General features: G+C 35.0%; 1 protein-coding gene across 3 annotated transcripts in view; it reads left to right on the plus strand.

Annotated features, from left to right (window-relative positions):
- Nucleotides 1-12,330, plus strand: part of GIN1 (gypsy retrotransposon integrase 1) — a 31,409-nt gene that overhangs the window by 16,170 nt on the left and 2,909 nt on the right. For 2 of the 3 annotated variants that reach the window (XM_014841203.3, XM_044780070.2), the window contains exons 4-7: nucleotides 569-874; nucleotides 6,866-7,057; nucleotides 7,153-7,329; nucleotides 7,815-8,100. In XM_014841203.3, the coding sequence (XP_014696689.1) occupies nucleotides 569-874; nucleotides 6,866-7,057; nucleotides 7,153-7,329; nucleotides 7,815-8,100 (961 nt within the window). The remainder of the gene's footprint in view (nucleotides 1-568; nucleotides 875-6,865; nucleotides 7,058-7,152; nucleotides 7,330-7,814; nucleotides 8,101-12,330) is intronic. The other variant, XM_070517698.1, reaches the window with a different exon arrangement.

The following is a 12,330-nucleotide window of genomic DNA, read 5'->3' on the forward strand; positions in this document are numbered from 1 at the left end:
TGAGCAATGGCAGCATCCATAAGTTGATCAGTTGATCTCTTCTCACGTAAATGAAAGCTCCCTGACAGCATGGGGTTTGTTTTTGTTCATTCTCTTTTCCTGGGACCTAAAGGAATTTCTGGCATCTATAAATATTGTTTGAATAAAATTATGTTTTAATAAGTATTATTGGAATAGGTAAATGAATGAACTTACTACAGTGATAACTTTAAAAGAAAAAATCTTTTCATTATGGAAATTAGTGTATATTCATATACTGATTTAAAATTTATAGCAAACTTGTTTTAAGATCTATTCATTTAATAAATATTTATCGAATATAAACCGGAATTAATTCCACGTGAGTAATGCTCCTTAAGATGATCATTGAATAGTAATAGCAAGTAATATTTGCTATTATTTTCTGAATAGAAGCTTTTATTCTATTCTGAGAATAGTCCAAAAGTTTCTCCTTCAAAACGCAAAGTACTATTAACCATTTTAAAGTTTAGATTTATAAGACTGCTTTTATTATGTTGACTATATTAACATTTGTGTATCCTTTCTTTATTGTGTGCCTGTTTTATAGGTATATGCTTGTCAGCATTGTCAAGTGGCAAAAAATACAGTTATTCTAGCACCCAAACAGCACCTTCTCAAGGTGGAAAATCCATGGAGCATAGTTACTGTTGATCTAATGGGCCCATTTCATACAAGCAACAGAAGTCATGTGTATGCTATAATCATGACAGATTTGTTCACAAAATGGGTTGTGATTTTGCCTCTATGTGATGTTTCAGCATCAGAAATTTCTAAAGCTATTATCAATATATTTTTCTTATATGGACCTCCTCAGAAAATAATAATGGACCAAAGAGATGAGTTCATTCATCAGGTAAGACAAATAAACTACCTAGGTCTAGGAGCATATTTTACTCACCTTTCGGTGCCCAGCACACCTGTGCATTTTAGGGTGCTTAATAAGTTTCGATAAATTTCTACAGATATAGAGATTTAATATTGTATAGTACAAACGTAGTTGGACTGGAAATTAAGGGACCAGAATTTTAGTACTTATTGTGCCACTAAGTATTTGTAAACCTATCTTCAGGTTTCCTCAAACTAAAATAAGGAGGTTGGACCAACCAAATAATCTTTGTTTACTTCTAGCTTAAAAATTCTATGATTGATATGTAGAGGGAGAATTGACTACATAGAGAAATGCATCATGTTCATGAATGAGAATATTCAATATTGAAAAGTATGAATTTTTTCCCAAATCAAAATTAATTTATGTAATTAATGAATTTCTAATCAGCATTAAAAAGGAGGGAGCTTTTTCTCTTGTCCTGGGCTTTTTCCACATTAAAGTTAACCTGAAAAAATAAGCAGTCTAGAATATATACGAAAATTCTAAAAAAGGAATATAATAACTACTACCCTTAAGGCATATTTAAAAATTTTTATAATTGACAGGGTACTGGTATAAGAAAAACTCAGAGGGAGCTGGACTGTCTTGGTTCACAGCACCTTTGATATCTCAGTCCGAAAGAAATTCTAAAGTTATATTTATTAAGTAGTTAGGTCTTGTGTCAGGGAGTCCCTAAGATTATCTCCAGGTTTTATGGTTTACTAAGAGTACTCAGCAAATGGTTATACTCATGGCTAAGATTTAATATAATAAAAGGATGCAAAGAAAAGGCTCCTGGGGAGAAGTCCAGGGGAAACCAGGAACAACTTTCCAAGATAGCATCTCCCAGTGGAATCACACAAGACTGGTTTAATTCTCTCAGCAAGAAGTTGTAGCAGCACATGTAAAATGTTATCTACCAGGAAAGCTCATTAGAAGCTCAGTGCCTAGGATTTTTACTGGGGGCTGGTTACATACACACACTCTGCCTGGCATGTGGCAAAATTCTAGACTCCCAAAGAAAAGAAGGTGTTCAGCATAAAGTGCTGGTTCGTATAAACAGTTTAGGCACAGTGAGCCACCCTTATCAGTTAGGGAATGGTGGAAACCCTCCTGAAATCCAAGTTCCCGGACACTGGCCAAGGGCCAGCCTTGTAAGCAGGCCTTTCAAAGGATAGCAGCCCCAGGTCTGCTATGTTAACTGTTTTGTGCACAGGTCCAAACAACTAAATAAGTATTTACATCCTAACTACTTAACCGTTAAAAAAAATAATACTCATAAATTGAAAGAAAAAATATTTTTATTTCATTCTTAGGTAAACACAATTACTTACTAATGGGATGTGTGTATGTACCTGTTGACCACTACTCAATTTCTCAAACCTTGGGATGAAACTGAATGCTCATTTCCTGTTTTACATTGATTTTTACAGAGTTGCTCTTTATCACAGCATCTACTGAAAAACAAGTTCTGTAAAGATAAGACATCAAAAGGAATGTAGCCTTATCTAATGTTGAAACTGTAAACTACCTTTAGCTAGTAGTTTTCAAGGTGTCCAGTAGATGTTAAGGGGGCCCCTTGGCAGAGTTTGGTAAGCCTGGTTAAAATGATAGAGCTGGCATCACAAATGAGTGGAGTAGGGAAGGATTATTTAATAAATTTAGTTAACAATTGGCATAGGTAACAGCTTCCTAATTGACTTTTTTTTATAATCTCTAGAGATGGAGGTAACATTCTAAGCTTAGGAACAGTGATATGAATTTCAGTGGAAAAATCACTAAATTTGGCTGCATATAAATTAGAAACTTACGTGTGGTAAAATAGCCAAAACATATAAAGGCCAAGAAATAGACAAGCAAAAATAAAGCAAATCCATGCAGGAAAGGGCTAATGTCTTTACTATAAAATATTCAAACAAATTAAAACATTTAGTCAATGGCAAAAACATAATTTGCAAGAGAGAATAAAAATAATAAACATGGAAAAATGTTCAAATTCAATAGTAATGAGTAATGCAACTTAAGACCATTTTTTGCTTATCTTATCAGCAAAAATAGTAATAACATCAAATAGACTCTAGGTAAATTATATAGCCTTCCATTACTGGTAACATTATAACTTGAAGCTAACTCTTTTGTAAAGCAGTTTGCAAAAAGTCCACTAAGAGCTATTTATATTTTTGTCTTTTTGTTAGCAATCCTATTGCTAACAATTTTTTCTAAGGAACTTATCCAAAGAATAGAGATAATTTTTTTATGATGCTATTTACCACAATGCTATTTATATTATTCAGAGACAGGAAACAACCTGAATATCCAAAAAAAGGAAGTATTTCAGAAAAATATGTCTAGCCACATGATGAAATATTTGTTGCCATTAAAAATGATGCTTACAAGGAAACAGAAGTAACACGAACAATGTTTACCACATTAAGTTAAAAATTTAGATAAAGAATTTTATTACATAATGTTATATATACATATATTTACATAGATAACTGTGTAAAAGATATATAAAAGTAAAATAAAAATCCTTAAGATTACCAAGGAGTTTTTTTTAAAGAATGATGAGATTATAGATTTTTACTTAATTTTTGAGTTTATATGTGTTATTGTTCCCCCCTTTTATAGTTTTTAGTGATTAAAATATACATAATCATTTATTGCTTTGTGATATAAATTGCTAGTTCTTAGCAATAACTCATTCTCCTAGCCTTCCAAACGTAGAAGGCCAGCCTTCGAGCCTCCTGCAGGTAGACAAGGCCAAGGAACTAGATTTAGCCAAAGAAATTAAGTGGATAGATGTGTGCCACTTTCCGCCTGAGGTAGTGAAAACCTCATGCTCAGTTCTTCAGTCTCCGTGTCTTACTCTTTCTCTGGGGGGTTGACTGAATATTCCAGATATTACGCTGTAAGGTGGTGGAATTTCTCTCATCCAGGATTGTTCACCTAAAGGGGAACAGTTGCCTTGGAGAGACTGACCTCCAGCTGACTTGCAGAAGCAAGCAGTAAAACTGTTGCGTTAAGCCACTAGGACTTGACTGTACTTGGTACCTGCAGCATAATCTTGCCTGCCTTGACTGACACAGCAGTGGTCTGCAAAATGGGACGTGTAAGACAATCCAGTTTGTGGGAATGGCAATATTAAAACTTCTATTCATATTTCTTTTTTATCTAATAAGAAAGAAATGAAGATTTACTGATAATGTGTGCAGATTGATAATAGCATCCTGAATCAACAAGGCAGATTGTTGTGTGTCACACCGGTATGCGAAGGTATCCTGAGAGAAAAGTGAACATGTAGGCATCTGCGGTGGTTCCCTCACTCATTCTTTTGTTTTCAACAGTAATTGAATTTATGGATATCACCTGGTTTTCACCAGACTACTCCCCCACAGAATAGCCAGGTAGCTTAATTTTCTTGCAGTGAAATACGATAATACCAATAATGCGATCGCCTGTCAACCACAAGAAAATGATAGAGCTGACACTTCTAAACTTCTGGTACTGGCTCTTTCATAGACACATTAATGAGATGAAAACAAATATGAACAAGTCAGATCTGATGGGAAATTGGCCACCAAAATTCAAAATTATCAAGGAAACTATTTGAAATATTGATTTGCTTCCACCTTTATTAATGAAGAGCGTCACCCTAAGTACGTAGAGTGCTTCAAGATAGTAGATAAGGACAATATGAAGCCCTTATGAATTGCCAGTAGTTTTTGCAGTCTACTTAAAGTCTTGTGATAATAAGCCCAAGACTGAAAATTTTACGAAAGGTAACAATAAAAAGCCTCTGTATGAGGTTTAATGATATCAAAAAACTAAAAAGCACATATGATTGAGACAGTTTGTTCTATTCGCTATGATTTAAATGGCTTATATATTACACAGAAAGCATAATGGTGACGAAATAAAATGTTTTCTTTTGTCAGCAAATACTGACAGAAAATGCTACTAAAGTGTTGAAATAAGATTAGAATATTTTACACAATGTGGGAGATTTGTTACACAGTTGGATGAAAATACAGATGTTGCCAACACAGCTTAGAGTATTTGTTAAAGTGTTTCAATAAAATGCACAAAGAACTTTTTGTAAACCTCTCAAGGAAAGAGAATAAATGTTTTCAAAGGAAAAATTACTTCTTTAATTTAAAAAATATGTCTTATGGAAAACCAAAATTGTAACCACTCATGGAATATCTGTTTTGATGGGGAGAAAAAAGGCTGTTGGCGTCAAGATAGTAAGGTAGGATCTCACAAATGGACTCATTGGATCATTTCTAGGCAGTCTCTTGAAGCAAAGAAGTTGAAGGCTTTTCCAGAGGTCAGTAGTTTAAAACCCTTGATTATGACCTTGGATTAAGGCTGACCCAAATGACACCAATTTCTGGGATTTCTTTTTAATTGCTTTTAAATTAAAAGGAGGCAGCCTAAATTGGCACATATATTAGCTAGGAATTGGATTCAGCTGCAAGTAATAGAAAACTCCTGTCTTCCTCTCGATATGTAAACTCCAATAGGGGTTTATTTTATACTTAGGTAAAAGAAGGCCAGGCTGTCCAAGGTTGGAAAGGTAATGGAATGTCATTGGGAACCCATGCTTCCAGCTCTCTGCTTCTCCATCTGTGAGATGTGATTCTCAGTTTTGTGCTTACAATATGGCTGCCAGAGCCCATGCCACAAAGTCTACATTTCAGAAAGAAAGAAGGGGGAGAGCAATGGGCAAAAAAAGCTTGCAACAGCTGAGTCTGCCCAACAACTTTTAAAAGCCCAACTTCCACTTTTTGGCTAGAACTTTATCATGACCACCACTACCTGCAAGGGAGCTTGGGAAATGTGATTTTGTTTTTATTCATTTTTTCCTAATTTATTAGCTTTACCTTTTTAGTTACTCTGATACTACTTGTCTTACAATTAAGCAACAAGAAATATAATAGTCTTCCTTTTTTTTGTTTTTTGAGGAAGATTAGCCCTGAGCTACCTACTGTCAATCCTCCTCTTTTTGCTGAGGAAGACTGGCCCTGAGCTAACATCCATGCCCATCTTCCTCTACTTTATACGTGGGACGCCTACCACAGCATGGCTTTTTTGCCAAGCGGTGCCATGTCCGCACCCAGGATCCGCACAGGCGAACCCCAGGCTGCCGAGAAGCGGAATGTGAGAACTTAACTTCTGTGCCACCGGGCTGGCCCCTATAATAGTCTTCTTTTAAAAATCAAGTTGATCAGCCAAAAGTTTACCCAGTTAAAACTAATAAGAAATAAGTCTGACGAATAAGGTAGGAAAAATAAGTTATTTTACATTTAACAGGCTTACTGTTGGAAGTTTTCTAAACTTGTTTTGACTTCTTTTAGGCCTTGCACATACTAAATACAAAAACAACAATAATGGTAACATTAAATGTTATAAAGTGCTTACTACTTGGCCAAGAATTGTTTTAAGTGCTTTACAAACATTTACTCAGTTAATCCTCGAAAGAGTCCTGGGTAGAATTTTCCTCATTTGGCAGTTGAGGAAACAGGTTTAGTGACGTGGCTATGGTCACATAGCTGTTAACTGGATTATGTGACTTAGTGTTTATTTGAGAAACTGTCTACTGAATTAAAATGTTATTTGAACACAGAGTTGGTGTTAAATTCTGTTCTTCCATTTCCTTGTTGTGTGTGTGTCTCTGGCAAGGCACTTAACCTTAAAGCTTCATTTAGCTTTTTATCTTCAAAATTGGGTTAATAATGCCCCATAAGATCGTTGTAAGCTATAATGACAGTAATGTAAAACATTGTGTGTTGACTAGCACATAATAAGGACTCAATAAATGGTGATCGCTGTTTTAAACAAAATATGTATGTTTTTATATAGAATGGCTATGGTGAATGAAAAAGGCAAGATTTAAATTCTTTTGAAAACTTAGAGTCAAGGGAAAAATAAAATACAAATTTTAAAGTCAGCTTTGTTTTATATATTTTGCAGATCAATGTTGAACTTCGTGGATTGTTTGGCACAAAGCAAATTGTAATTTCTCATGCCTCCCAAACTGTGAATCCAACTGAAAGTACACCCAGCACCATCAAAACGTTTCTCTCCAAGTACTGTGCCGACCACCCAGACAACTGGGACGACCACCTGTCAGCCGTTTCATTTGCCTTCAATGTGACTCACGTGGTATGTGCCTTTATACAGTTCTCTGCTTTTGAGTTATGACTATTTCTTGGCTAGACAAATGTTTTATTAAAAATTGTTTATTTTCCTTAAAACAGGAGTCTACTAAAAACACACCATATTTTCAAATGTTTAATCGAAATCCTTGTGTGCCTGAGACTTCAGATATTCTTCGAGAAGTGGATGGTGATAATACAAGTATGTTTGCCAGAATTCTAGGTGCAATTAAAGAAGCTGATAAAATAATGGAGAATAAGACAACTTCAGCAGACCAGGTGATTCTATTTAATAGAAAACTATAAAAATCTATGCAGTGATTTTTTTAATTTCAGCATATATACACACACAGATGCACTTAACACATACATGCACATACGTATGTTGTTAAACCAAATTTTTTTCTGTCAAATTCTGCTTGTCTTGATTAAACAGTATTCTTATTAGCTGTGACATTCTGAGAGACAATAATGGGAAAGCCATGTATTTTGGAATCAAGTAGGGCTGAATTCAAATCCCTAGTCTTATTGCTTTCCAGTTGTTTGACTTGGGCAAATTACTTAACCTATCTCAATTTACCTTCTTTGTAAAGTTGGGATAATAATACTGACTTTGGAATATCATTTTAAGAATTAAATGGAATTCATGCCTACTTTTTATAGCATCTCAGTAAATAACCATTTTGTTATAATATTACTATCTGCATTTACCTTCAAGAAACTGTACCTCTTTCATCCTTTTGTTCTCTCTCTTTTTTTTGTAGATGGAGGACAACAATTTTGATGAACTAAATAAAAGCAAAATCATTGTTAAAAAGAAACCAAAGCAATTAAATCCATTTCATCTAAAAGTGGGTCATGAAGTTTTAAGACAAAGGAAGAATTGGTGGAAGGATGGTCGTTTTCAGTCCGAATGGGTTGGTCCTTGTGTCATAGATTATATTACAGAAAGTGGATGTGCAGTTCTGAGAGACAACACTGGGACTAGACTTAAAAGACCTATCAAAATGTCCCACCTTAAGCCGTATGTGAGAGAATCCAGTGAACAAGGTAAATATCTGTCACTTCTCCACATTTTTACTTTCTTTGACTGAGAAGTTAAAAATATAAGAAATTCTCCCTCCTTTAGTTAGGTTTTCTTTTCCTTTCTCATTTTTATAAAATTTGGTACAGTTTTAGATACCAGGTGGTCTGATTTATTAGAATGTCTCTTCTGAACTGTCAGGCTTGTAAGAGATTTTATTTTGATTTCTAATGCACTTTCCTTACACTTTTCCACAGTTCATGTGGGAGATAATGAACCTGTTCCACAGAAAGAAGAATTACATCTTCTCTGTTTTCACTTTTGCAATATTTTATTAGTCACTTTGTGCCTCATTTTAGCATGAAAAACAGCAATTAAGAAAATTAATGCCCAAAACAAACATACTATCCAGAATCCTGTTGTGAGATAAATATATTAGGGAACTTAAAAAATGTGATTAATTTTTAATAATCTATTATTGCATCATAGGTCATGGTGGGTACAGGGGAGGGTACCGAGTGGGATGTGCTCAGAATGCTCGAAGGTGCTAAAAGAAGTGATCGCACCCTAAATAAGGTTGTACTTGCCCCAAAATATGGTTTTGAACAGTCAAGATATTGTGATCTCTCTAACCCTTTCTTTTCATAGACTGGAGCTAAATGACATCTTCCCATAGCTGTCATATTAAATCCCACTTTACTGAGACTCTTTTATTTGGTCCTATTGTATCTGCTCCCTAAAATTTCTCTGGGGTAGATAACTGAGAGGGAGTTAATTGGTACCTTAGCCAGTTAATTTTGCCTTTTCTATAGAGAAAGATAAATCATGCATATTATTTGAATATGAGTAACAATTAATGGAAGATACAATTCAGTACATTTTTAAACAATATAAACAACTGAGTTATTCAACAGGCTTTTAAGTAAATAATAATTACAAAAGCAACAACAACAGATACCTACACATACCCTGTTTTTTAGGATATGAAGCCCTTGGTGGCTGCTGAGTAACAGCTCAACTCTGCCTCTGATCTGTGTCACTACTGTTGTCTTAAAAGCTTTTAGTGCCTTTCCTTATGCTGTGACAGACCCACTTGCTCTAGTGGTAAACTTATCTTGGACCGTTCTAATTCTGAAAGCTCACAGTACCTTCATTCTCTTTGTTAGATGATGAGTGTTTTCATTCCCCAGGTGCCTCTTCTCAGTTCTGAGCTACCCTTTATAATTTCTCCCTTCTGCAAGTTAAGTAGAAAAAAAAAGATTATACCTGTTGTCCTTTCTTCTTTAGCCTGATTCTCCCCTTAATCTTTAGCATTCAGGATTTGCTCCCTTCTAATGTGTTAACCTTCTTTAATTAATACAGAATTTACATATAAAATGTTGCTGTATCAGGATCTGTTTCAACATTTTGCGATTTGCTCTTGCCAAAGACTTTCTTAGAAAAGAGGCCAAACATTTTGCTACTCCTGCATATTTTGGAATCCAGTTGAGTAGAACAGTTTCTAAACAGAGACAATATAATTTTTGCATCATGCTTGAATTCTCTGCAGATATTTCTTCCAGTAATAGGAAGGAAATTGCAATATTAGTACTGGTTTACATATAAGGAACCTGAGATTGATAGGTCAAATTGTTTTTTCTGGTTAACCGAAGGAAGTACCGATCTGGCCTTCCTGCGATCTAGGTCGTGATTACTATTTGGTTCTTTTGTGTTGCTCTTATTTGCAGAAATTCAAAACAAATGTGATTTCTGCCATCTTTTCTTCAGTATCATATATTTTCCTGAAAATGTTCACCTCAGGAGCTGATTTTAAATAGTCCTTGAACTGAATTTAAGGCAAACAAAATGTGTTACAATAAGCATCCCGTTTTTTTATTTGACGTAAATTTGGATGAACTTTAGCCAAAAGAACTATGAGTTTGTCTGTCTGTGCTTGTCAGTGCTACTCTTACCAGCCTTGAGATTTCGTAGCTGTATTAAAGACTCACTGTCCAAAGCAGATATGCTTCTGTTGCCAACTTCTTATCCATTCTTATCTAGAACATGATGTGGAGAGAGCACATTCGGTACTAGGTCTGTAATTTTCTCATTGCTATGTTAGGCAGGCCTGTTTGTCATTTTGTCTAGTTTAATGCCAGGCACCTTTTCAGGACGATTTTAACAAGAAATTTTATGGCATACCATAGTGTCTCTTTGCAATCATAATGTTCCCCTTTGAAAGGAAAAATGTTATTGACCCATTATTGTATCTGACATAGATTTTGAGTAGTTTTATGTGTGTGTGTGTTTGTTTTGTTTTGGGTAGGAGTTATTGTGATAGATTTGTGTCTGCCTCCTGTAAAGGTTTGAGTCTGATTTTCCTTCACAGAAAAACAAGTGAAATGTTTTTCATTATTTTGTAAGTTTTCTATTGCTGCCATAACATTACCACAAATGTAGTGACTTAAAACAACACAAGTTTATCATCTTACAGTTCTGCAGCTTGGAAGTCCAACATAGGTCTCACTGGACTAAAATCAAGGCATTGGCAGGGCCATGTTCCTTTTGGAAGCTCTGGAAAAGAATCTGATTCCTTGCCTTTTACACCTTCTAGAGGCTGCTCACATTGCTCGGCTTGTGGCCCTCTTCCTCTGTCTTCAAAGCCAGCAGTGGCGGATAGAGTCCTTCTCACAGCGTGTCTCCCCAACTTCCTCTTCTTCTTCTCTCTTCCATATTTAAGGACCCTTGTCCTTGGGCCTACCCAGATAATCTCCCTATTTTAAGGTCAGCTAGTTAGCAACCTTAATTCCATCACTACCCCAATTCTCCTTTGCCATGTAAGATGACTTATTCCCAGGTTCCAGGGGTTAGTACATGGACGTCTTTAGGGGACCATTATGCTGCCTACCACAGTTATGGTCCACATGCATGAAACAAAACAAAGCTTAGTCCTATATTATCCAGCCCGTGATCTTGGCTTTATTATTAATATAGTTTAGACAAAGAGCCTCCCTTTGGCCTCGTAGTTATCTAATCTCTAAACTAATAATTCAGTTCTCTGTTAGTATTGGTTACCTCTTATAATGACAATTATATAGTATCAAGTTATAGTTATTAGTTGTTATTTTATCATGAGAAAGGATGTACTAGTGTGGCAACACATTCTGATAGTTTTAGGATTATCAGGCCATACATAGGATTACTCTAGTGACCCGCCTGCAGAGTAAGAAAACTAAGAATTCTGAAACTTTGTACTTTTCTTTCTATTTGAAGAAATAAATTAATCTAAATCAGACTTTTCTGAGGCTTTGATTTTAACTTTTCTCCGTAGGGAAATTTAAAAATGTATTTCTCAATGTCATTATTTTACTCCTTAAAACTACAGAAGGAGAAGTATGTCAAAACTGCTGAAAAAATTTCCTGTAATGTCTTGAAAATATCTCCATTTTTAGGAAAGTAAAAACTTAATTCATGCCTGAGTGGTTAAGTTCACACACTCCGCTTCAGAGTCCCAGGGTTTCGTCGGTTCGGATCCTGGGTGTGTACCTAGCACCACTCCTCAAGCCATGCTGAGGCGGTGTCCCACATAGCAGAACCAGAAGGACCTACAAATAGAATATACAACCATGTACTGGTGGGCTTTGGGGAGAAGAAGAAGAAAAATAAAAAGATTAGCAACAAATGTTAGCTCAGGGTCAATCTTTAAAAAAAAAATTATTCCATCTGGTCAAAACTGAAATAGTACTTTCATCAAACAGATGTCATAGTCATAACTAAATCAATAGAATGAGAAAAGAAAAATACTTCAGTAAAGTCTATAGTGTAATGTGACTGAGTGGAGAAGTCCTTTAATATGGTGTTGGTTTACCTCTGTCATAATCTGTCTTGAGGGCAAAAATCTGTCTTGTTCTTTTCTATATGTCTAACTCAGAATTAATCTGAATCAGTACTGTCCTATAAATGTATAATACAAAACTTATGTAATATATAATTTTAAATTTTCTAGTATCCACACTAAAAAATTACAAATAGTTGAAAATAACTCTAATAATATATTTTATATAACCCAGTGTATCTAAAATATTATCTCAACATGTACATTAGGCCTCAAGAATCTTTTTTCTGGTTTTCTTTGGTTTTTTGTGCTTTTTTGACGTTAAAGAGCATTTCTCTTTCTTCCAGCATTTACCGGACCGTAGTAGGAGTTAAAACATATTTGACCTTTCTGAATGAATGAGAATTTTGTTTTTTTCTACACAATCAATGCTGAAATCTCC

The sequence above is a fragment of the Equus asinus genome, chromosome 9, assembly GCF_041296235.1.
Source record: "Equus asinus isolate D_3611 breed Donkey chromosome 9, EquAss-T2T_v2, whole genome shotgun sequence".
Lineage (NCBI taxonomy): Eukaryota > Metazoa > Chordata > Mammalia > Perissodactyla > Equidae > Equus > Equus asinus.